At 36.2% G+C, this 25,650-nt stretch overlaps 2 protein-coding genes across 7 annotated transcripts in view; one reads left to right on the top strand and one right to left on the bottom strand.

Moving 5' to 3' along the window:
* Positions 1-25,650, top strand: part of RCHY1 (ring finger and CHY zinc finger domain containing 1) — a 109,714-nt gene that overhangs the window by 61,482 nt on the left and 22,582 nt on the right. For 2 of the 4 annotated variants that reach the window (XM_037829989.1, XM_037829988.1), the window contains exon 1: positions 21,623-21,742. The exons of 1 other annotated variant lie outside the window; for it this stretch is intronic. In XM_037829989.1, the coding sequence (XP_037685917.1) occupies positions 21,653-21,742 (90 nt within the window). In that variant the 5' untranslated portion in view covers positions 21,623-21,652. Of the gene's footprint in view, positions 1-21,622; positions 21,743-21,848; positions 21,905-25,650 lie in introns of those variants that run through there. One more of the 4 variants, XM_037829991.1, reaches the window with a different exon arrangement.
* Positions 7,179-21,499, bottom strand: THAP6 (THAP domain containing 6). Of its 3 annotated transcripts, none has more exons than XM_037829992.1 (5): positions 21,419-21,499; positions 20,370-20,472; positions 18,706-18,913; positions 15,804-15,929; positions 7,179-9,877 (listed from the first exon to the last, which is right to left on the bottom strand). In XM_037829992.1, the coding sequence occupies exons 2-5, from the start codon at positions 20,447-20,449 to the stop codon at positions 9,623-9,625; spliced, it is 669 nt and encodes a 222-aa protein (XP_037685920.1). In that variant the 5' UTR covers positions 20,450-20,472; positions 21,419-21,499; the 3' UTR covers positions 7,179-9,622. The 3 variants fall into 3 exon arrangements, with proteins under 3 accessions (XP_037685920.1, XP_037685921.1, XP_037685922.1); XM_037829993.1 differs by lacking the exon at positions 21,419-21,499 and adding an exon at positions 21,122-21,391; XM_037829994.1 differs by lacking the exon at positions 21,419-21,499 and adding an exon at positions 20,643-20,869.

The following is a 25,650-nucleotide window of genomic DNA, read 5'->3' as shown; positions in this document are numbered from 1 at the left end:
GTGTTGGGTACTATTCTAAGCATAGTACTTAATATAAGTCATTTAGTCCTCAAAACAACCCAATGAGGAAGGTACTAATGTCACCCCCAATTTAAAGAGGAGAAAACTGAGGCACAGAGAGGTTAACTCCTTTGGCTAATAAGTGGAGAGCCATGCTGTGAACCCAGACATTTGGCCTCAGAATTGTGGTGCTAGGTGTGCTTTGATACCTTGGCCATTAAGTCATTGTTGTAAAAGGTCTGTGAAAGTACCCTTAAAATTCACTCGTCTACTGTAGAATGAAAGAGTTGGTTTGTTAAACATTTTTTTCAAGGCAAAACAAACAAAAACAGGTGGAAGGGGAACGTATAATTTAAAAGAGACTGAAGAGATTTATCAAATAATTTTGATGTTTGGACCTTATTTGGATCCTGTTTCAAGTAAACACATTAAAAAAAAAAAAGACAATTATATAAGACAATTGGGGTAATGTGAACTTATTGGATATTTGATATTAACTATTCAAAAAAACAAAGTACCAAACCAGTGGGTTTGGTTTTTTAATGTGTTAGGTTTTTTAATGGGTCATAATGGTACTTAGTTTTGTCTAAAAAGAGCTCTTACCTTTTAGAGTTACATGCTGAAATACTTACAGATTAAATGATATCTGACATTTGCTTCAAAATAATCTGGGGGTAGGGCATGAGTAATGCTATAGATGGAACAGGATTGTCCATAAGTCGGTAATTGTTAAAGCTGGGATGGATGCATTTGAGTTTATTATATCCTCTACCTTTTTTTTTGGACTTTTTTTGAATCGTCCTGTATAGATTCTTTTTTTTTAATTTTATGAGAGCATTTGTAGGTTTACAGAAAAATCATGCAAAAATACATGATATATATACACACCCTCCTTCTTCCCCCTGTAGATTTTTGTTCTGTTCTCTCTGAGAAAGGGCAAGAGCAACATGGACTGATCTCACAGGAACAGTGGGAAGAAAATGGTTCACAGGGAGAGAGTGGGTGGGACACTGCTTCGAAGATTCACCTTCCAAAGTGAATCACATTTTGCCTTTGCACTTGAAATTGTGAAGAAATACACTCGCAAGAAAGGAGAGCCTACCTGATAAAAGCAGAGTGAAGAGATACTAGAATCTGATAACATCATTTGAACCCCTGGATCCAGCTGTGCCTGAAGCTAATGAACAGTGCATTCATTACATGCAGTTTGCTAAAACTAATTTTGAAATATTAGCAACATAGTCTGTACTAGCAAATTACACAGAGAATGAAAATTCTATTTTCTGTCTAGTGTTGCTTGCTACATGGAAAGAAGACCTATTAACATTTATACACTTGTATTTGATTAAAGACTATAGATGTAGACATGGAATAGAAAATTATGTCAGTTTCAGTGATTGGGTAAAGCATTAGCAGAGATTAGGGACCAATCTGTCCTCGTTCTATGTATTATTATTCCTGAGAGCTGAGAGAAGCCAGATGACTAGACAGACTCCTTTGAAGGTAAAATCCATGGATATTTAAATGTCTTGCTATGTATGTGGTAAAGTGACTTCACTCTGAGTGGCTGGCAGTAGCATTAGATAGAACCGGATTGTGGTAATGAGTAACAATGGGCTTTTCCCAGCTTCAGACACAGGATGAGTTCACACATTCGATCCTTCAGCCTCTAAATGCCCCAACTGGTGCTTCTGAGTTGAATGATGGTAATCTGACTTTCAGACGTTATCAGTGTTCAACAGCAATTCAACATTTAGTGAATGTTATTCTGGCTCTGGCTCTGGCGATGTAGATCAGTTGATAACAATGTGGCTCTTTAATAAGTGAATTTAACCTATACCAGCTGTGAGACCTTGGGCAAATGATCTTTTTCCTGTTTAATTTCTTCATATGAAAAATAATAATAATAATACCTACCTCATAGGGTTGTTGTGAGGTTAAATGTGATTAAAATTTAAACACGAATAGAGATTGGCACATTGTAAATGTTAACTATCATTATTACTGAAAAATAATTTCTGCTCTGGACAGGCTTTCCTCTTGAGTGTGGATATTCAAAGTGAAAGAACAAAGGGCAGAAATATGAAGATTCATGAAAATTGTGAAAAGCTCTATGACAGCATGCAACACCTTTCCTATATCAGTACTTTGAAGTCATGTCCTTTAGTTTTCTGAGATACTGAGTCAGAAGGAAAGTTGTATTTGAAGATTTTCAAGAAGGGACAGAGGTGATTATTTTTAGGGTTCCGTTAGTTGCCCAGTGCAGGCAAGCTAACTAAAATCTTTTAACAACACCTACCCAGACAGTGGTTTCTTTAAATCATAATAGTTAAAATGGCAGGGCTTTTAGCAAGAGCTTTTAAAAAAAACAAAAACAAACCCCCCCCCCCGCAGGAAACAGTAGCAATTCCAGACCTGGGTCCCTCTTCAGTTAATGACCCAGGGAGAAAACGAAGGTAATAATAACAGGGAACTACCCCCTCCCTTTTTTCCAGAGATGAAATGGTTTCAATGTAAATTTCTAGAATGCTGTTATAATTTTTAAAACTTTCTTTCCCTTCATCGCTGCTTGTTTTCCTTCTTCCTCCTCCATCCTTTCTTCTTCCTCCCCACTTTTCTTTCTTCACTTCCTATCCCCTATCTTTCTTCTACAAGAAGAATCTACTTTCCTCTCCGGAAGTAACCACTTCTAACAGTTTAGCAAGTATCCTTCCATTCCTTTTCCTATGCAATTTATATACATAAACATGTATACTTAGAACTAGTTTTGTAGGTGGGTTAAAATTTTTTCATATAAAAGGGAGAATGTTTTGAGGTGCTTTTCAAATTGCTTTTTTTCCACTTTAAAATGTCTTTTCTTTCCATATCAATGAATATAGATTGATCTCTTTCTTCTGAATTGCTGCTTATTGTTTCATTTCATTGTACAGGTGCATTTATCCATTTAGCACTTGTTGGACATTTCACAGCATCCTTTGGATAGCCATATTTTATTGCTGGTTAAAACCATTTCCTATCTTTTTAACAAGATATGGTCAGAAAATGGTGAGGGCCACAGAAAGGTTAACTGTATATCGCAATAATCAAGTCACTCCCTACTTGTAAGACCCATCTACCCAAGTGTTATGGTGTTTTAAAAATTTAAAACAATCTAAAAGATTTCAGCTGTATCGCCCTGGTAACATTTTGTACCATTATAAAATCTACCTCTTTTAAGCAACAAAAAACCTCATTTTTATTTAAATTGCATGTTGTATATACTTACTGGCAAGTCTGTAGCAGAATGCCTGTCTCTACAAGGTACTCATCACTACTTTTGTGGTTAGCATTCTGCACAACCCTGTAAAGCTGACTACTTTATTTGATAAAACACTTCTTTTAAAAAAAGTATGAGGCCCAGATCTGCTGAGTCAGATGTGATGTTACATTTCAACTGCATAAGCTCTACCACAAAGATCTGGAAAGTTTATTTTCTGTCTGATCTGTCAGGCATGCCTCTGCTGTCAATAGGCCACAAACCATGGAGTTAAAAGTTAGTTCAGAGATTGTCTATTTAGTAAGTGCCTTGACACTAAGACATGCTACTCAAAGTTGCTGGTCTGTGAACTCCTTTTTACTGGTCCAGAATGAGAAAAGGAGCTTGTTCATGAATGTGAATAAACACCCTGCTTCTTTCATTGAGAAAATCTTGCTATGAAAAAAATATTGAATTACATTTCCATGTTTTGTGATTTACATTCTGGTGCAAGCTCCCTAACTTGTATACTTGTCTGTGAACCACATTTTTGATAGCACTGTCAAAGGTGCTCGTCCTGGTTTGCTAATGCTGCTGTTTTGCAAAACACCAGAAATGGACTGGCTTTTATAAAGGGAGTTTATTTGGTTACAAAGTTATAGTCTTAAGGGTCGTAAAGTGTCCTCAACAATTGGGTACCTTCACTGAAGGATGGCCAATGGCCTCCAGAAAACCTCTGTTAGCTGGGAAGGCATGTGGCTGGCGTCTGCTCTGGAGTTCTGGTTTCAAAACGGCTTCCTCCCAGGATGTTCCTCTCTAGGCATATGTTTGCTTCTAGGTTGTGTTCTCCAAAATGTCTCTGTAAGCTGCAGCTGTGTCTGAGTCTGTGTGGTTCTTTTTAAAGTACTCCAGTTATCCAATAAAGACCCACCCTGAATGGGTGGGGCAACACCTCCATGGAAATAATCCAGTGAAAGGTCCTGTACACAGGTGATTGAGTCACATTGCCATGGAAACACTGAACCAATAGGTTTCAACCTAATCAACACTAATGTATCTGCCTCCACAAGATTGCATCAAAGAACAAGGTGTTCTGGGGGACATAATACATCCAAACCGGCACAGTGCTTTTTAAAGATGAAAGAATGAATGAATGAGAATTGCAACTAAAATGGAGTAAATGGCTTGTCTGAGTTGGGATGGGAGGCTGAAGAGGAGGATGGCAATTAAATAAAATCTTCTCTTTCAATGGGACAATATGCCTTGCCTGTTTTTGAGCTGCCCTAGGACAGAGAAGATTATTTAAGACAATATCCCACCTGGCCACTGGTGCTGACAGCACTATCATTCCTCATCAAATGCATTACATGCCTTCCCTTCTTTCTGCCCTCCTTCTTGTTCTTCTCTCCTTTTCTCGTGATTCTGGGATAAGATTTAACGAATCTAGGCATACATCAGACATATCATGGTTTCGGTGCCAGGTCACCACCATAAAGCAAGTATCTCCATAAAGCAAGTCACACAATTTTTTTGTTTTTCCAGTGCATAAAAAAAATTATGTTTACACTATATTGTGATTTATTAAGTGTACAATAGCATTGTGTCTAAAAAAATAATGTACTTACCTTAATTAAAAAATATTTTATTGCTAAAAAATGCTAAACCATCATCTGAGCCTTCAGTGAGTTGTAATCATTTTGCTGATGGAGGGTCTTGCCTTGATGTTGACGGCTGCTGACTGATCAGGGTGACTGATGGCTGCTGAAGGTTGGGTTGCCTGTGTCAATTTCCTCAAATAAAGCAACAATGAAGTTTGCTGCACCTACTGACCCTGCCTTTCATGAAACATTTGCTCTGTAGCATGCAAAGCTGCTTAACAGCATTTTACTCACAGTAGACCTTCTTTCAAAACTTGAGTCAATCCTCTCAAACCCTGCTGCTGCTTTAGCAACTAAGTTGATGTAAAATACTAAATCCTTTGTTGTCATTTCAACAATGTTCACAGCATCTTCACCAGGACTAGATTCCATCTCAGGAAACCACTTTCTTTGCTCATCCATAAAAAGAAACTCCTCATATGTTCAAATTTTATCATGAGACTGCAGTAATTCAGTCATATCTCCAGGCTTCACTTTTAATTCTAGTTCTCTTGCTATATCCACCACATCTGCAGTTACTTCCTTACTGAAGTCCTGAACCCCTCAAAGTCATCCATGAGGGCTGGAACCAACTTCTTCCAAACTCCTGTTAATATTCATATTTTGACCTCCTCCCATGAATCATGAATGTTCTTAATGGCATCCACATTGGTGAATTCTTTCCAGAAAGTTTTCAATTTACTTCACCCAGATCCCTCAGAGGATAAGGCAGCTATAGCCTTATGAAGACTCTTCTTTTTACTTGGATACTAGGAGGTTATTGTAGGGTTATTAATTGGCCTAATTTCAGTATTGCTGGGTCTTAGGGAATAGGGAATAGGGAGTCCCAAGGTGAAGGAGGGAGATGGGGAAATGGCTGGTTAGTGGAGCAGTCAGAACATACCACACACATTTATCGGTTAAGTTTTCTGTGTTATATGGGCATGGTGCGTAGCGCTCCAAAACAATTATAATAGTAACATCAAAGATCACTGATCACAGATCACCATAGCAGATATAATAACGAAAATGTTTGAAATACTGCAAGAATTAGTAAAATGTGACACAGAGACATGAAGTGAGCATGCTGTTGAAAAAATGGTGCTGACAGTCTTGCTCAACACAGGGTTGCCACAAACCTCCAGTTTCTGAGAAATATAATAACTATGCAGCACAATAAAGCAAAGTGCAATAAAACAAGGTACGCTTGTATAGCTAAACGATTTATGGAAGGCCCATTGTATGGTCTAGGTTTTACATATAATTAAAGTCTATGCCACAACTGGGTGAGGAAGGTGTTATTGTTTCTATATTGTAAATGCTCAGAGAAGTTCAGTAACTTGACCCAGGCCCCATATGTAATAAAATGGCAGGTGTGGGATTTGAACCTAAGTCTGTCTGGTTCTCTTCCAAGTGGTTTGGTCCCCTACTCTCTCATCTGAGTAGGATTCTAACAGAATCCAGGTCCTGGGACAGAATTGTAAAAGTGCCCACACTGACACACACACTGATATTCTATTATGGAACTTTGAGGTTCTGTTAGTTTCATAGTCTCCTCACCTACTCTGACTGCAAGAGTCCCTGCCATACTGTTCACTTCTATTTGTGTTACATGCTTGTGTTTCCCTGTAGGTTGTGAATGCTTTCCTTTTATTCATCTTTGTATCCCTTACAATAGTGTATAGGCCTTAGAAAGTAGTACACTCAATGGATTACTACATTTAAAATGAGTTGTTCTAAAAACGTCTACAGAATGTCACTTAGTTCACTTTATCAATGATTATGTTAATCCAATGGCATGAGGAAGACGTGACTAGTAAATTTGAGGCCTTGATAAAGCACATGTGCTCCAGAGGGTGAGTGAGAGAGAAAACCTATGAAATTCAGGGCTCACCATATCAGTAAAATTTTGACAGGTATCCAGGGATCTGAGGCATGCTAGGACAGCCCCTTTAAGCTAAGAGTAAATTATTACAATGTGCATGTCTCACCATAAAGAAAGAAGCACAGTATCTGATAGGCCTCTTTGGGTTATGAAGCATATTTCGGACCTGGGAATACTGCCTGCACCTATATACTGGGTTACATGAAAGGCTGCTGGTTCTGAGTGGCACCCACATCAGGGAAGGGCTCTGCAGTAGGTCCATACTGTGGTGAAAGCAGATGACCTGGGTCATCTAACTGAGCAGATTCTATGAAATTAGTTAATGAGAAAGGAGAACAATGCAGAAGAAATTAAAGCAAAAACACTGAATACATACTCTTTTCTTCATTTTTCACTGCTCATTTTATTGAATAACTGAAGGTAAAAACCATGTAGAATACTTTACTGAAGAAAATCTTTTATTTTTGCAAATATATAATTTATTCTTCACCCCTCAATTATTTCCATAATAATTTTAATTTTTTGTTAAAACTAAATATACTTAATGCAGTTCATCCTTTTTTCAAATTAAAGACTGTGGTATAATTGTGACTATCTTTAGAAACCAAGTCTATTTTCAGATTTAAACTTGATATAGAGAAAAATGCCATGTCAAGTCTTTTGTACCCTCTTTGGCTGGTTTGGTTCTGAGGTTGAACTGGTATATTAGCTTGTTCCAGGATCCAGAAGCCACTCTAATGTTTAAAGCAAAGTGAAATCCTCAGGTCAGTCTTGGCTGCCTGTGGAGCCTCTGGATGGTGGGATGGGTTCTACCCCAGACGATGCTGGAATCCCTGGGAACCGAGGACTGAAGAATATACTGTGTTCAGGCATTTGTTTGGGGAGGCAGGCAGGGAGGGGCCTATTTTTGGTTACATTTCTATTGGTAATCATTTCTCCTTGATGATGCCAATATTTTTCCCACAATTACCTATCTTTCAGTATTACCAGGTCCAATGAGAAAGAAGCAACGGCCAAGTTCACTGTGAACACAAGTAGCAAAACTGACTCTAGCAATTGTGATAGTGGCAGAAACTGTGATTATCCTCTTGGAAACCAGATAGTAGAGAGGTAGACTTTGGATACATTCTGTTTGTATCCATCCTCTTACTTTTCTCCATGAACTGAATTACATTAATTATATACTCACAAATACGGTGAGGGAAAAGTCTCCATCTATATTATAGTACCATAAAAACTAAGATCATACCCAAACTTCCCATTAGGGTGTCCAATATAAATCCCAAACTAAATGATAACTAAAAGAAATAATGGATAGCTATGGAGAGCTTTTTTTTTAAGTTATTAAATAGATATGACCTAAGTGATTTCCTCTTAGCATAATGCTGGTCTCTTAAATGTGGGAAAAATTTCATTTAGAGGGAAGGTTTGGAATCGTACATAAAAATATTACACGCATTAAAATTTAGAAAATTCTTAAATACAAAAACTTCAAGTGACTAAAGCCTTACTGATATCAATACATCACAAATAAAACTACAATGAACAAATTAGCATGGAATGCAATTAACTTCTAGATTTAATACACATTGAATCAACCAATACTCAAATTCTAACTACTATAGCATGGACTTCTTAATGAAGTTCGTCTATGTACATATGTTTCAAAGTAGAATGTGGCTTTGGCTAATAATTTTCTTTTTAATCCATATATTTATGACCCTTTATTTCAATTGTTTTCAGTGAGAAATCAGAAGAAAAGCCTATTTCCAACATTTGGACCAATCAGAAAATAACTAAGAGTTATTCTTTTAAATATTCAGTAAGAAACTAGTTTAAAGCTGCTGTTTTACTTAACTATTTCTCTAAATAAAAGCCCTTGGACAGTAATCTACTCTCCTAATTAAAAGGAAATATTATAACCCTTCGTCTAATTCCTATTGCATTTGGAAGTGCCACAAACACTAATCTTCAATGTTTTCTTCTATATTTTGTATGTTTTAAATGCCAGCAATAACCTTCTGTAAAATACAAAACAATAATAAAAGTATTCAGCTAGTAATAGCATTCAGATTTTAAAGATATACCTTCATGATGAAATAATAGTCATGAAACAATGTTCAAGAGAACTGTGACAGTAATCAACCATTTAAAAATCAGATTTATGATGCTTTTTTGTTTTTAACACCATTCTGGTTTTATATCATAGCACTTCTAGTAAGGAGGAATGATGTATTGTACTGAAAAACAGACATCGTGAAGGGTAGGTCTTCTTAAATTGGCTCTGAAAACCTTTAAAAGGCAAGAGATCTTTACCACATGCTATTCTCAGGGTCAGTACTCGGATGTCTTGTAAAGAGACCCTTTAGTGTGATAAATAAAGCACCTTGGATCGGATCCAAGATGAACATTTGTATAAATAAATTCTACTTTATAGTAAAATACATTTAAGGTAAAATTCAATGTACTTACCATAAAGCATATATGAGTAAAGGTACTCCTTTGAAAATCTGATGCTGCTGAAGGAGTATCTAGTTCCTACTATTATAGCAATGTGACTGATTTGATAATATGTTCTTAGTCCTGTGGAATTTTTGTGCCCATTTAATATCTTATAATACTGACCTGCCACTAGTTTAAGTCTATGGAAACATAATTGTCACAAGTTACACGAAAACATGATAACTACCACAAATTTCCGCAGTTCTTTGAAAAAGTCTGGATAATGACCATAATGCGTACTGCTCCAGAGGATCCAAAGAAACAGTCTAAACGACAGATATTATTTAGTGATGTTAAATGAGAATTATTTTCTAAAAAGCTGTACCAATGTCAATTTCAGGTAAAACAGAACATGAAATTATTTCATGAACTACAGTCTGGTTCTATACTCTCCTGACAACACTCCCAACAGAAAGCTTCCAGTCTATTTGCTGTTTCTTGGCTGATGAGACATTCATCCTTTAATTCCCTGATTTTCTTCCTCAATGACTTATGGAATCGCTTTTCTCGGTCTAAAACATTCCGCAGACTTTCCTTGGTATCCTCTAGCTCGCTGATCACATGATCTAATTTATGCTTAAGTTTCTTTGGACTGTCCATTACACTGTAGCTATGTTCCTAAAAATATAAGCACCAAGTTATTAAACAAGATAGACAAAGAGTTAGATAAAAGCTTAAAACTAGGCCTCGGCTGTTTCTTCATTTACTATGCTTAGAGAAGATTTTTTTAAGTTACTTATTGGTACTATTTAGAGGTCTAAAGAACCTAGGAAGACGATGAGGTAGAAGCAGTATTGAGGCTACCTACAGCCTCCTTCCTGTTTGTAGAACTAGGCATACATGAGAAGTACAGAATATTATGGAAGGGAACCACTTCTCTTCTGGAGGTAGGTGTCTACTATGAACATCACAGCATGATCACTGACTATCGAGTTTTAGTTCTGTAAGTGTGGGGCTGGTAAGCTTAATTTTTACCTATCAAACAAATTTAAATTTTTAAAATTTTAACTGAGTTACTTTATTTTGATGAATTTCTTTACAAGGGATGACAGGAAGGAACACAAGGGGCAAGGTCCTCAGGTTGGGTGTTATGAAGTTAGAGAGGACTCTGACCTTGGAATTTTAAAGAGAAAATTTTACCCCTCAATATTTATTAGATTGTATATTACTTTGCTGAGTACTATAATTTTTTTCATTTAAAAAGAGGGAAAGTAACACTCACGTATCTTATAAAGGAACTTTAAAATAATTTTGAAAAGTTGTTATTTATTATTAAAGTTAGTGAAAAGGACTTTTGCTTCTACCCAAGATGAAGTAACAGAAACCTGATTGACTCTCCCACCTAAGAGAACCAAAACACAAACAAAACATATCAAACATAATTTCCAAGATAACGGACATCAGGCAAGGAAGACAGTGATCTGTGAGAGGTAGAAAACAAACAAGGTGAGCCCTATGATCACCCCAGCTTACTGCCTTGAGAGAGTTTACAGGCCACAGGGCAAGGAGGGAACCCAGGCAGAGCTTGGCAGATGGAGTTGAGGAGACACTGCAGACAGTATAGGGAGACCAAGGTGTTTAGAGTTCAGAGGACAAAGTACTTGAGACGAGAGAGCTAAGCAGAGATCATCAGAGGGTTCCTCCTTGAGTATTCTGCTGAGTAAGTTCAGTGCATTTGTGGTAGGAAACTACCTGAGGCTGAGGAAAGAATCACCACAAAAGATTACAAGAGCCCCATGTTCTCAGAGGGCTAGGAATAGGGCATATTCTCACTAGACCGACTAGGAAATTTCAAAACTCATGGGGCATTAGGTAGAGTATACAAAAGGGTCTCGCCTCAGTAGGGAGGAATAATTAGCCCTAGGGTGAGCACTGGTCTTGTCCCACCTAACAAGGCAAAATCTGAAAGGATCAAACTTTCTAGGTAACTTACCTGTATCCCAGAACAAAGCTCAAGAATACAGGATACAAAAAGATCCAGCACCCAGCAAGGTAAAATCCAAAATGTGTAACATCGAAAATTTACCAGGCAGGAAAAGAAGCAAGAAAATATGACCCATAATAAAAGATAAATCAACTGATGGAAACCAACCCAGAACTGACATAAATGTTAGAATTAGCAGACAAGAGAATCTAAAAAGTTATTAAAACTATATTCCATATTTTCAAAAAGTTAAGTAGAGACATGGAAAACATGAAATAGACTCAAATAGAACATCTAGAAATAAAAACTGCAACGTGTGAGATGAAAAATATATTGGATGGAATTCATGATAGAGTAGACATTTCAGAAGAAAAGATTAGTGAATGTGAAGATATAGCAATAGGGACAATCCAGAATGAACCACAGAAGAGTAAAAGAAGTATTTAAAAAAAAAAAAAAAATGAAAAGCATCAGTGAGCTGTGACACAATTTCAAGCAAGCTAATATACATGCAATCAGAATCCCTGAAAGATGGGAGAAAGAAGTTGGGATAGAAGAAGGATATTTAAAGAAATAATGGCCAGAAAATTTCCAAATTTGATTAAAATTATTAAATCCACATATTAAAAAGCTCAACAAATTCCAACAAAACCCTTAAGAAACATAAAGAAAACAAAACCAAGGCACATAATAATTAAAAGAGAAAATCTTAAAAGCAGCCAAAGGATAGAAGGTGTTAAGTACAGAAGATAAAGAAGTATGATAGTAGATTTTTCATCGGAAACAATGGACATGAGAAAGCAGTGAGGCAACATCTGTAACATAATAAAAAAAAAACACCAAACTGTCAGCCTAGAATTCAATCCCTAGTAAAAATATCTTTCAAAAACAAAGACTAAATAATGACTTTTCAGACATACAAGAAATGTTAAAGGAAGTCCTTCAGGCAGAAGGAAAATGATACCAGATGGAAATATGGATTTAGACAAAGGAATGAAAAACCTTGGGAATGGCAACTACTTAGGTATATCATAAGATATTTTTCTTATACAGTATTTAAAGCTCTTTAAAAGATAACTCACTGCTTAAACAAGGGTCATATCAATGTAGTGTGGAGTTTATAACACACATAGGAGTAAAATGTATAAACACAATAGAATAAACATTGGAAGAGGAAAAATGAAAGTACACTATTGTAAGATTCTTATTCTTAGGTGAAGTGATATAATATCATTTGATAAGTTAAAATGTCTACCATAAGCCCAAAAGCAACTACTTCAATAACACACCAAAGAGTTATAGCTAATAAGTCAAAAAAGCAGATAGAGTGAATCATAAAAAAAATTATTCAATTAATCCAAAGGAAGGCAGGAAAAGAAGAAAATGAAAACAAAGAAGAAATGGAACAAGCAGAAAGGTGACAGATTTAAATCTAACCAAATCAATAATCACATTAAGTGTAAAGGGTCTAAATAAACCAATTAAAAGGGAGAGATTTGGATTAAAGGAAAAAAAGGAAGACTCAAAAGTATATGCTGCCTAAAAGAAACACACTTCAAATATAAACAGGCAAAAATAGGTTGAAAGTAAAAAAATGGAAAAAGATACATCATGATAATACTAATAAAAAGGAGAGGTGGATTGGGCATATTGCTATCAGACGAAGTAGATTTCAGAGCAAAGGATATTACCAGGGGTAAAGAAGGTAATTTCTTAAAAATAAGGCCTTAGTTTATCAAAAAGCCATAATAAGCCTAAGGGTTTATGTGCTTAATAACAGAGCTATAAAATATAATAAGCAATAATTGACAAGTGCAAAGAGAATTAGACAAATACAAAATTTTAGTAGGGGATTTAATTAAACACCCCTGCCTCAGAAACTGATAGAACAAGTAGACGGAAATTCAGTAAGACCTAAGAAGACCTGAACAATACTATCAGACAACTTGACCTAATTGGCATTTATAGAACATTTCAGTCAATACCACCAGAATGCTCACTCTTCGCAAGTACACACACAATGATTACCAGGATAGACTATATTCTGAACTATAAAACAAGTCTCAATAAATTTAAAAGGATTCAAGTGACACAGTATTTATATTCTCTGACAACAGAATTAAATTAGAAGTTAATAACAGAAAGATGTCTGGAAAATCTCCCAATACCTGGAAACTAAATAACACACTTCTAAATAGCCTATGGGTCAAAGAATAAAAATAGAAATTTGCAAGTATTTTGAACTGAATGAAATGAAAACACAACATATTTAATTTGTGGAATTCTGCTAAAGCAAGGGATAAATTACTACTACTAAATGCCTATATTAGAAAAGAAGAAGCTTCAAATCAATGACTTCGGTTTCCACCTTAAGAAACTATAAAAGGAAGAGCAAAATTTACTCAAATAAGTAGAAGAAAGGAAATAATAAAGATCAGAGTAGAAATTAGTGAAGTAGAAAATGAAAAAAAATAGAGAAAATCAGTGAAAGCTAGTTTTTTGATGAGATCAATAAAATTGATAAATCTCTAGTCATTGACTAATCAGCAAAAGAGGACAGAACAAATTGCCACTATCAGGAATGAGAGAGGTGACATCTTACAGAGTCTACAGATATTAAAAGGATTATAAGGAAATGTTATGAATAATTTTAAGCTAAAAAATTTGACAAGTAAGATGTAATGTACAAATGCATTGAAAGACACAAACTACCAAAAAAACCTTCCCATAAAGAAAATTCTAGGCCCAGATAGCTTCACTGGGGAATTCTACCAAATATTTTTGTTAGAAATAATACTAATTCTATACTAACTCTTCCAGAAAATTGAAAAAGGAGGAAATATTTCCCAACTCATTCTTCAAGGCCAGCATTATCAAAACTAGACAAAGACTACAGTCCAATATTCCTCTCGGACATAGAAGCAAGGATTCTAAACAAAATTTTAACAAATCTAAAACAACAGTATATAAAAGGGATAATACATCATGAAGTAGAGTTAATTTCAGGAATGCAAGCTTGATCTAATATTAAAAATCAATTGATATAATTCATCTTACTAACTAAAGGAAAACCATACAATCATCTCAATGCATACAGAAAACACATTTGACAAAATCTAATATCCATTCCTGATTAAAAACTCTCAGCAAAGTAGGAATAGAAGGGTACTGCCTCAACCTGATGAAAAGCATTTATGAAAAACCTATGCTAACATCACATTTCATACTGAAAGACTGAGTGCCTTCCTTTTAAAATGAGGAACAAAGCATGGGTATCTGTTCTCATTACCTCTATTCAATATAGGCTTGGAGGTTCTATCCAGTGCAGTAAAGCAAGAAAAAGAATGAAAGGCATCCAGATTGGAAAGGAAGAATTAAAACTGGTTTTACACACAGACAACAAGACCATCTATGAGGAAAATCCAATAACTTTTACCGAAAAACTACTACAACTAAAACATGAGTTTAACAAGTCTGCCAGATACAAGATCCATGTTCAAAAATCAGTTGTATTTCCATATGCTAGCAGCAAACAAAACAATACCATTTATAATAGCATACAAACATATGAAATAAATTAGGGAGATACATGACAAAAGATATGAAAGACATGTATACTGAAAACTAAAAAACTGCTGAGAGAAGTTAAAGAAGACCTGAATATATGGACATATACATGAATTGAAAGATTTACTATTGTCAACACGTCAATTCTTCCCAAACTAACCTACAGATTTATCACAATCCTAGCCAAAATCCAGCAAGATTTTTGGTAGAAATCGACAAACTGGTTCTACAGTTCATATAAAAATGCAAAGGACCAAGAATACCAAAATAACTTTGTAAAAGGACAAAACATTGAAAGATTAACACTATCTGGTATCAAGAATTATTATATATGGTAATAGAATAAAAATGAAAAAAAAAAAAAAATCCCATAGAATTGTACTACCCAAACAGTGAACCCTAAGTTAAACCATGGACAATATAATAGTGCAATTATAAAAATGTGCTTTCATCAATTTTAACAAATGCACCACACCAATGCAAGGTGTTAATAATATGTATATGGGAGTCCCGTATTTTATGCACGATTGTTCTGTAAACCAACAACATCTTTAATTAAAAAAAAAGATATTAAAAAAAGAGTTATTGTTAAGGTACAATACTCGATAGTAAAAGAGATCTGGATTTCAGGCCTGGCTCTAACACTAACAAGCCAAAAAATGAATAAATAAATGCTAGCTTGAATACTCTGTATGTGTATGACAGTTCTTAAAGAATACCACATCTATTTTAATACATATTTCCATATTGAAAATATAGTACCTAAATGGAGGAATTAATTATCGCATTTTCTTGATAGCAACATTCCTATGAAAGCTTCCTTTGAATTAACTATGCAACTGAAGGATTAACTACTGCTATGTTATTATTGTACATGTTTAAATTATAATGACCCTGGGATGCAGTATCATTTTGGACATTACATTTTAAAAATAAATTTCAAATATTTAAACACCTAGATTTCAGATAAGATTTTGCAGAGTTAGATCCTTATGGAGATGACATACTCATCTTAAAAGTATCAACATTAGCTCAGTAAGTAATTTTACTTACAAAAATGAACTGGGATTGGAATTCTTCAAAACATGAGGAAGCACCAACAAGCTGGGGATTGTAGTTTCTGACTGGAAGTGTTTTGAGGGTGAAGTTTTTTCTATAATGAAGCTTTTCTCTTTTCCCCTGTTATGAATAGTTAATAAAAGTCATTATAGATACGCTAGTATTCAAAGACAAATCAAAATAATAAAATGTCATTTCACCTATAAATCATAGCAAAGGTTGAAAAGAAAACTTATACCAAGTATTAGGGTGGATAGACACTTATGTACAGCTAGTAGGGAGGTATATTTGTACAAACTTTCTGGGGGGCTTCTGGGTATTTGTGACAAAACCAAAAGCCTTAAAAATGTGCATAATCTTTGAACCAGCAGTTTTATTTCCAGGAATTTAGTTCAAGGAAATAAGGAAATCTACAAAGATAAAGCTGTAATAATGTTAGTCACAGTGCTGTTTAAAATAGTGAAAGATGATAACCTAAATGTGCAATAGTGAAAGCTCATTATGGGAAATATTATTCATACATAGGATGTCATTAAAAATGTTCTAGAAAACTGATACCACAAAGTGCTGGCAAGGATATGGAACCAGAGGAACTTTTATTTGCTGATGGTGGAACTATAAACTGGTAAAACCACTTTAGAAATTAATGGTGATACTTACTGAGGTGAACATACACATTCATAGGACCCAGGAATTCCACCTCTAACAGAAATGCAAACATATAGCCTACTGAAATATGTATTTAAGTGCACAAAAGACATATAGAAAAAAAGGTTTGTAGTTGCACCATTCATACTGGCCCCAAAGTGGAAACAATCCAAATATACATCAACAGAATGGAGAAATTATAATTTATACAATGGAAAAAAAAATAAATGGACTACTACTACACACTATATGGATAAATCTCAAACAAAATGTTGAGGGACAGAAGTCAGAATACATATTGTATACATACTGTATACTATCATCAGTGGTGACAGAAGGATAATAGTTACCTTTGGGAGCAAAGTGACTAGGAAGGAGTGTGAGGGAGGTTTTGGGGGGTCACTGGTAATGTTCTATATCTTGGGCTGAGGGAAGTTATATGAGTGTCTTCATTTTGTGAGAGTTCATTAATCTGTACAGTTACAATGTATGCACTTTTCTCTACATGTTATACTTCAAAACCAAGTTTACTTAAAAAATTGATGTTCTATATAATGTGGTCTATAGATCTGTGTCATAATCACTTAGGGTACTTGTTAAATAGTGTAGAGTCCTGGACCCCAACTCAAAATTAATAAATCAAATTCTTTGGGAGTGGGGAACAGGATTCTGCACTTTAAACAAGTTCTCTAGATAATTCTTAGTAAACTAAATTTTGAGGGCCATTGTTGTGGAAAAATGTTTAACATCATGAAAATAGTTACGAGTATGGATCAAAAATGCTTTGGTTCAAATTTAGCCTCTGCCATTTAACAATAGTGTGATCCTGAAGAAGATATTTTACCTCCCTGGGCCTTAGTTTCCTCAAGTGGTAAAATGAGAATAATAGTATTTACCTTATAGGAATTGTGAGGATTACATAAAGTGCTTAGAATTATGCCTGGCACATAGCAAGCACTCTATAAATGTTAGGTATTATTAAGTTAAAAAAAAAATAAAGAAAAGGAAGAAAAGAAAATTTAAAAAAAGGAATTCTATTTTTATGAAAACATCTGTATAGGAATTTAGATGAATTTATGCATACACACACTCAAATGAATAGAACATCAAAGTGCTAATAGTTTCTCTGGATTATGTGAGTATTAATTTTTATTTTCTTTGCTTATCATCTAATTTCCTACAATGAATGTATGTTATAAGAAAATAGTTCTTTGAAAGTTAGTAACTTGTGGTTTATTTGATTTAGTATGCCCACATTTCTTAAGGTCCTCTTAACATTAGAGCTAGAGGAGGACATCCTGCTGGTAGGAAAAACAAAACCTTCAGAGGAAATTGCACATGATATTGTATGTTTATTAATATGGAAGAAAGTGAGGCACAGTCTCTACTTGAACACTCAGGCACTGCAATATGACCAACTGCAGAAAGTGAGAAAGACCACATGGGAGCAGGTGCATCTGGACTACTTCCCTTATTTCCAGCTGTCAGGAAGGAGCAACTTGTCAATGGAGGCCTCATTTTTATTGTTGTGGGAACCCACAGATGCTCCTTGAGTTTTCCACATTTGAATCAATCAAAATCAGTCTATAGCTTCTGGAAGCAAATACATTTTCAGGTATATGAAGTCACCTAGGGTAAGGCAGTCAACCTAAGGCACTAATATGTATGAGAACAAACACAGAATTCAACTATTCAACTAGAATTTACTTATACAACACCTTTCGTTTTTCTGACCTTTTTTTCCCTTTTCTTTTGTTATAGTCTTGCTTTTTTTTTTTTTTTTTTCCCTTCCATTTAATCCTACCCAGGCCTTAAATTTGCATGTAAGTAGTTCTTAGCACACTCTGGTCCTGTTAGTGGCTCTGCTCTTAACTTCTACTCCAGTGTGAGGAGGACTGCCAACTCATACATTCAATTCAATATCTTATGTTAACTTCCATATTTCAGGCACAAATCTTGAGTTATGTGAATTCCTAAAGTCAGTCCACTTCACTGAACCTTAGTACTGTACAAATATTTATGAGCAGCTACTGGTAAAATATTCCTACTACACATTAGAAAAGCTGAAGCAGCAGTCTACAAATTTAAAAACTCAAAAGAATGGATATCACATGAATAAGCAAATAGCATAAATGTTAACATGAGTTGTGAAGGTTCTTCAGTGGTACTATTTTGACTCTACCTAACACCAAACCATGACTCAGGCTAAAACCGAGTAATGCTGGTAAGCAGTATCTCATAAACAAACCTGTAAGTGAGATGGGGAATCAAAGATAGAAGGTATGACTCCAGGTTTGAGTTTAATATTTGGAGCACTTCTGTCAAAATCTGTCTTTTTAAAGTGCCTTGAACACAGTACATCTCCTTTTTTAGGCTCCCAAATGCCTGCAGCATTCACATCAAGTCTTTTCATTGCTAATACCCATTTTCTTTTGACATTTTCATCTGTGGGAAATCTAGAAAAAAATACAAAAAATATTAAAAAATTAAACACTATTGATATATAGTTCAATTTAACCGTGACTAAATTGACCTTTAACTAATTTGTTATTACTCCTGGGAACTACAATATTCAGGAAACCATCATGATTCATTCTTTTATAACTCACAGTTTAATATTCAGAGTATTCTGCCAGTCATGCTTCAGCCATATGGCTCATTTCAATTCTTCTCATATTATGAAAAAGAGAAGTTTCAATGGATACTTAACCTTATAGTAAGAGCCACAATTGAAGGTTTTTTGATCTATAGGTGATGAAGAATATCACTTGGGCCTTTTCCTATCTGAAGAGATTTAGAATTTATCCCTGATGAATAGAATCCCCTGTAGTTTCCTTCTTCTATCAGCAGCAGAAAATTGCTTAATAGAGCATTCAATACACAGAATGTCTATAAATGTTTAGAGAATGAATGAAGACAACAGCTGCAGAGTTTGGAGTTCTGGAGATCACAACTATTTTGAGAACTCTAGAGGGCAATGACCATATCTTTTCCAATTTTCCAAGCTGGTTCAAATCATTTTTGGAATAAGGTAGGGTATACATGCTCATTAAAAAAAAAATTTATTGTAGCAACTTTACATATAAAATACAATTTTCCATTTTAACCATTTTTAAGTGTACAAGTCAGTGGCATTAATTACCTTTCAATGTTGCACAACCATCACCATCCATTACTCAATCTTTTCCATCACCCCAAACAGAAACTCTGTATCCCTTAAGCAATAACTTCCCCTTCCCTTCTTCCCCCAATAACCTCTAATCTACTTTCTGTCTGTATAAATTTGCCCATCCTAGACACTTTACTTGAGTGGCATCTACAAACTCGTTTTTTTTATTTCTGAATACCTAGCAAAGTAGCTAACATCTTTTTCTAGCACACAGAATGGCTGGTGCAAAAGCAGTAAAATAAACCTTTATCAAATGAGTGATTATCAAATCATATTACTCCTCTCCAATAGTTGTCAGGAGAATGGTTAAAATACTAAATTAGGATCAATGATTTATCTGCAATACAGCTAAAGAACCTTTGGTCTGAACTTGTAATTTAAGTTTTGTCTTTAAACTTAAGCATTATCTATTTCTAAATTGAATATATTTCGGCAAGGATCCTTTATTCAGACAGTAACTACATGTAAACAACACTGAATTTCTTTCAAGGTATGTAAAAATACAAACAGTAATAAAAGTGTGTTTGATATATTTTGTTAACCAGCCACTGACACCTTGGCAGGAATCATAACCATTAAATGATTAAAGTGTAAAGGTATCACTGCCACTGCAAATTTAACTAAAAAGGTTATTTAAAAAGGACTTGGGAACTAAAGTTCAAAAACTGAAGATTTAAGTAGAACTGTTTTTTTGTTTCTTCTAATAGTTAAAAGTACTTGGTTTAACTATAGCAAAATCTTACACGTGAAATGTCAGTCCTTTTAACTTGGAATTTGGCAAACAGCGAGAAGCACATCCAATGGCCGAGCAACATTTCACCATGATTTTAGCAACTCATAACAGAACTGAAAGAAAATTAAAACAGTACGAGTTAGTAACTTCAACGCTACGGAGGAATATATTTACCTTTCCCAGGATGCTTTAGGAAACATGAACATATCATGTTGGAATGCCAAAGGGACTTATTTTCTTCCAATACCAGGCTGCTTTGCTGATAAAATTTTTCGAGACTTACCTCTTTAATAAAGAGTCATATTTAGCTATGCACCCTGAGGCGTCTGATTTCAATTTTATAGGTTTGTACATCTCCTTTCACCGGGCGATGGTTCTTAAAGGCACCATGTTCCCTCCTGCCCGAGGGCTTTGCACACACCTGGCATGCTAATTACTACTTCAGCTCTCATCCTTCAGCTCTCAGTGAAACCTTCCCTAACACCCAGATTAAGTCAGATCCCCTCTAGTGCGCTCTCATAGAACACATCTCTCTCCTTCGTAGCATTCTCAAAGTTGTAATCTTACACTTATTTCAGTGATTCTCTGATTAATGTTTTTCTCCCCACCAATCCGTGAGTTCCAAGAAAGCATGGTGGGGCGTGTCTTTTTTTTTTCCTCTCACTTTTTATCCCCATGGTTTATCTGGTGACTGACACACAGTAAATGGTAATACATATTTTGAATGAAGGAAGAGCAAATAAGGGGGAGGACGAGCTTCACCTCTGAGGCATAAGCGGATGGAGAATCTATTCAGCGCTGCAGCTTCCAAAAACAGCTCGCGCCCGGGACCCGCTGAGTGCCCAGCGACGAGCCGAGCTCCGCCCCTTTCTCGAGGCCCAGAAGGACAGAGGGAGGGGCCGCCCAGTCACAGGTGCCGATGCGACCAGAGAGCGTCCCTTCCGCAGGGGCCGGCGGGCGTGTCCGCGCCGCCGCGAGCCTCCTCGCCCCGAACCTCACCCCGGGGTTTGGGCGGGTAGCGATGGAGGAAAAGAGAAGAGGCAACCTAAGCATTATTACCGTTAGCAGCGGAGGCAGAGACTAACGTCCACGACAAGATTGCGTTTCCCTTCGCTTCCGCCCCGTCGCCCCGGGAAGCGGAAATCCGGCTGCCCCGGGTCACGTGATCAGCCGCCATATTGGCTCCAGTGGCTGCTGTAGCCGGGAGGGGGTGTGCTAGAGCGGCGCTGGCTCTCTGGGCGTGGCTTTCATCCTAGGGTAAGGGTCCGTGGAGTGTGAAGGGAGGTGGAGGAGATGGCGGCCACTGCGCGGGAAGATGGCGCCCGCGGCCAAGAGCAAGGGCGGCGGGGCTGCGAGCACTATGACAGAGGATGTCTCCTGAAGGTGACGGTTTCAATGGGCTCTTCCCCGACGAACTTCCGCCGGGCCGGGCTATGGGCGGAGTGGGCAAGAAGACTAGGTTTGGGCTTAAGTTTGAGGCTATGCTGTTTGTCAGGAGACCTGTCTCCACGTCGAACTGAGTTACTGCTGCGGAGAATGCCCTTGGCAAGTCTGCCCTAGGTCCCACCTTTCCACCCTACTTTGTATTTTGCAACTAAAGCCCTTTCTTTTTTGGGAAGAACCTGGGCTTCCACATCGGGGTTTTATCGATGCGTTTATTTTTCTTTTGCTGCTGGACGTAGACTGAGGCAGCCTCAGGCCTGTGCTGAATTTTCCCCAGGGTCGCCTTCAGGTGTATGATGAAATAAATGGAAAGGGGATAAGCAGATGGAGAATCAGAATACGATTTCAGCTCCTGCTGTGAATAAGTTTTCCAGCTTGCAAGCTTCATTTTAGGGTCAATGCGTATGCCTTAACCTGGCAAGAAGAAAATTTGTATATGAAATAGGAAGACAAACATGTAATTGTAATTGCCATTAAATAGGAAACTATGTGTAGAAAAAGTATCTTGTATGTATAAGAAGGTACATTTACTTTTGCTGTTTACTTTGAACAAACTTCCTAGTCAATCAAGAGTTTTTAAAATTGGCACCCGTCCCATTGAAGTTTCCTGATTTTTCTTGGGAAAGGCAATATACAGATTTTGCTTGAGAAACTTGAGCTTTGGTGTTACACAGCTCTATCCCCAAATCTTAGGTGGGCCCCTTAATAGTTCTGTGATTTCAAACTAGCTACTCCATAAATGCCCTGTATGTACAATAGGGATGGAGGAAGTTCCTGCTTCATAAAAAAGGTTTGTGTGTATAGTATTTAGCAAGGTGCATTCCCTGGAGAAAGCAAGTAGTAAATGTAGGCTGCCATCATTGTCAATGTCGTTTATTTTTGTCATCTCACTTCACCAATCATCCTTGTTACCTACTAACCATTAATTGGAAGAAAGTGGTAGTCTCAGGCCTTTAAGGACAATCTAGAGCCTATTCAGTCCTAAAGCCTTTTCTCTAGGCCAGGTTTTGTTGAACATTGTGCCACTGTACTGGGTGAAGTCACCAGATATTAAGGAAATTGAGTGCCATCCTTATGATTCCGTTTCTGTTGAGATGTTGTGTTGTTATTTCAAACTCAAGGTCTAAAACAGAATTCAACACCCTGGCCTTATTCACCCCCACCCCAATCTCATCAGAAATCACACGAGTAGATCTGTGTTTCATAGCATTAAGGTATACTTGACTGAGCCTTTTTGCCCTTCTCTTGTCCCTTCCTTAATTACTAACATCCAAATGAAGAATTTCAAGGAGGGAGTGATGAGCTCTTTAAGATGAGTACTGACAAATGACCTTTGAATTTGGCAAAGAGAATGTTATTGATGATCTTGACAAGAAATTTCATTGGAGAGATGGAGATAAAGTCTTATTAGAGTAGGTTCAGGGAAAATGGGAGGAGGGGAACTGGAGATGGTACTTTTAGACAATTCTTGGAGTTTTGCTGTAAATGAGAGCAAAAAATTGAGGCTATAGATGCCAGGAGATATGGAATCATAGGATTTTTTGTTTTTCTTTAAGATGGGAGACATTGCTGCATGTTGTATACTCTTGGGATCATCCAGTAAAGTTAGAACATTTTATAATGCAGGAGGGAGAAGGGACAATTTTAGGAACAGTGTCCTTGAGTAACCAAAGGGTAGATAGGATCCAGTGTACAAGTGGAGGAGTTGGTCTTAGATAAAAGCATAGATTGTAGACTTTTTGTAACAGAAGGAAAGGCAGAGTAGGTTGCAAATAAGTTGAAAGAGTTTTGGGGCAGATGTGTAGATGTTCTCTTTTTTACTTCGGTTTTCTTAGTGAAATAAGAAGCAAGGATAGCAGAGTGTAAGGGGGAGGGAATAGGGTTGAAGAGAGAGAAGATGTGAAATAATCATGTAGGTCCTAGACTCTAGAAGAATGAGTGGGATTAGGGAAGTATGGTAGTAAGTGCCCACTTTTGTTAGTGCTTATGACTTCAAAGTGAGACCAGTCAGTATGGTGGTGCTTTTTCTCTAGCCATATTCAGCTCCTCCTGGGTAGGTTGTGTAGGAGAGAGTTGAATTTAACCAGGATTAGGATTTTGTTAGGTGAGTATGTAGAAGGAAGGGACAGGGAATTAAGAGTGGGTTAAAAAGATAGGAGGTAGTGATTAGAGAATTTTGTGCTTGAAATTGAAATACAAAGAGGGTGCAATTCTTTGTCTAGAGCAGCTGTTCTCAAAGTGTGGTTAATGGACTCCTGGGATCCTTGAGGCCTTTTTGGGGGAGGTCCAAGTATTCAAAATGATTTTCATGCTAATACTAAGGCATTATTATTATTATTATTATTTTCAGTGTGTTGACATTTGTATTGATGGTGCGAAAGCAATGATGAGGAAAACTGCTAGCACCTTACCATGAATCAAGGCAGTGGCACTGAACTGTGCTATACCTGTAGTTAAGAAAAAGCCAGTTTCACTTAAGAATGTCACCGATGAAGCAATAAAATTATTAATTTTATTCAGTCTCAACTGTTGAATACACGTCGTCTTAATATTCTGTTTCATCAAGCACTTCAACAACTGAAATTAGATGGTAGATGGGTGTCTTGAGGAAAAGCTCTTGTGTAATTGAGTTGTGAGTTGAACTAGACACTTTTTCATACAGTATTTTTTACTTGAATTATCGTTATTCACACTGGGTGATTAGCAGACATTTTCTCAAAAAGGAAGACTCACTTTAAGGAAAACAAGTGACACTATTTTTGCTAGTGATAAAATTTGTACTTTCACACAAATATTAGGACTTTGGAAAATTTGTGTTAATCACTGTGAGCTTACAAAAACTTCCCAGTTGCAGAACCTCTTCTGATGAGATGGGTAGTGATATTAACAAATGTCATTTTTTGATATTGTGCTGGCCTGTGAACATTTAGATGTACTTAACTCAGACCAATGTATGGAAAAAAGATCCATTCAAAGTGCAAGCTATACCAATGAATATTAATGTAACAGGATGAAAAGGTCACAGATATGATTTCAGATTCCACATTGCAACTAACCTTTAAGGTTTAAAACTTGTAGAGTTTTGGAGTAATATCAGAGAAGAGTATCCATAATTATCAAAAAAGCTATTATTAAAACTCTTCCCTTTTTCAACTACATTTTTGTGTGAGGTCAGAATTTCTTTATATGCTTCATCCAGAACAACATATGACTAGTTGAATTCAGAGGCAGATAAAAGAATCCTGTTGTTTGGAAAATATGGTTGTTTTTCATTAAAATGTATTATTTATGTTGACATGTAATGAGTTTGTTATTTTTATTTTAAAAAGAAGTCATAGCCATTTAGAAAATGTTACCAATTTTAATTTATAATATGATAAATGTTAATAGATATAATCCACATAAACAAATGCTTTGGGGAGTCTTCCATTTTTAAGAGCCTAAAGGGGTGCTAAGACCAAAATGTTTGAGAACCCGTTCCACTGTATGACTTTGAGAGTATGTGGCTGAGGAAGGTTGGAGAACAAGGCCATCAGAAGTGAGAAAGTCAAGGAACTGAGATTAAAGGGTACTGGAAGGATTATCAGTGTGGATGAAAAGATCATTAAGAATTTGGTCAGGAGAAGTGTTGGAAAAAGAAAGAATGAACTATGTTATGGTAAGTCATGGCATAGGAAGACTTCAGAAATGGGTGGATCTGCAAGGTCACAGTATACTAGAAAGTATTGTGTTAGTTTACTGGCCTAAAAACCTCTTGATGTTCTTGGTTGTGTAAGCTAGATTGGTGTAACAAGAAGACCCAACAATAGATATGGCTTAACAAGGATGAAGAGTTCATTTTTTTTCCT

The sequence above is a fragment of the Choloepus didactylus genome, chromosome 3 (assembly GCF_015220235.1).
Source record: "Choloepus didactylus isolate mChoDid1 chromosome 3, mChoDid1.pri, whole genome shotgun sequence".
Classification (NCBI taxonomy): Eukaryota; Metazoa; Chordata; class Mammalia; order Pilosa; family Megalonychidae; genus Choloepus; species Choloepus didactylus.
The sequence above is the reverse complement of the archived record's forward strand: the minus strand, read 5'-3'. Positions and strand labels throughout refer to the sequence as shown.

Bases quoted from the DNA above. Each gene is read 5' to 3' on its own strand.
- THAP6 (XM_037829992.1), bottom strand. From the start codon at position 20,449: ATGGTGAAATGTTGCTCGGCCATTGGATGTGCTTCTCGCTGTTTGCCA. The intron at 18,914-20,369 runs GTAAGATTTTGC...ATTTTTTTCTAG, and splicing joins AAAGGACTGACATTTCACGT to ATTTCCCACAGATGAAAATG. The intron at 15,930-18,705 runs GTTTGTTTATGA...TATTCATAACAG, and splicing joins ATTCCCCATCTCACTTACAG to GGGAAAAGAGAAAAGCTTCA.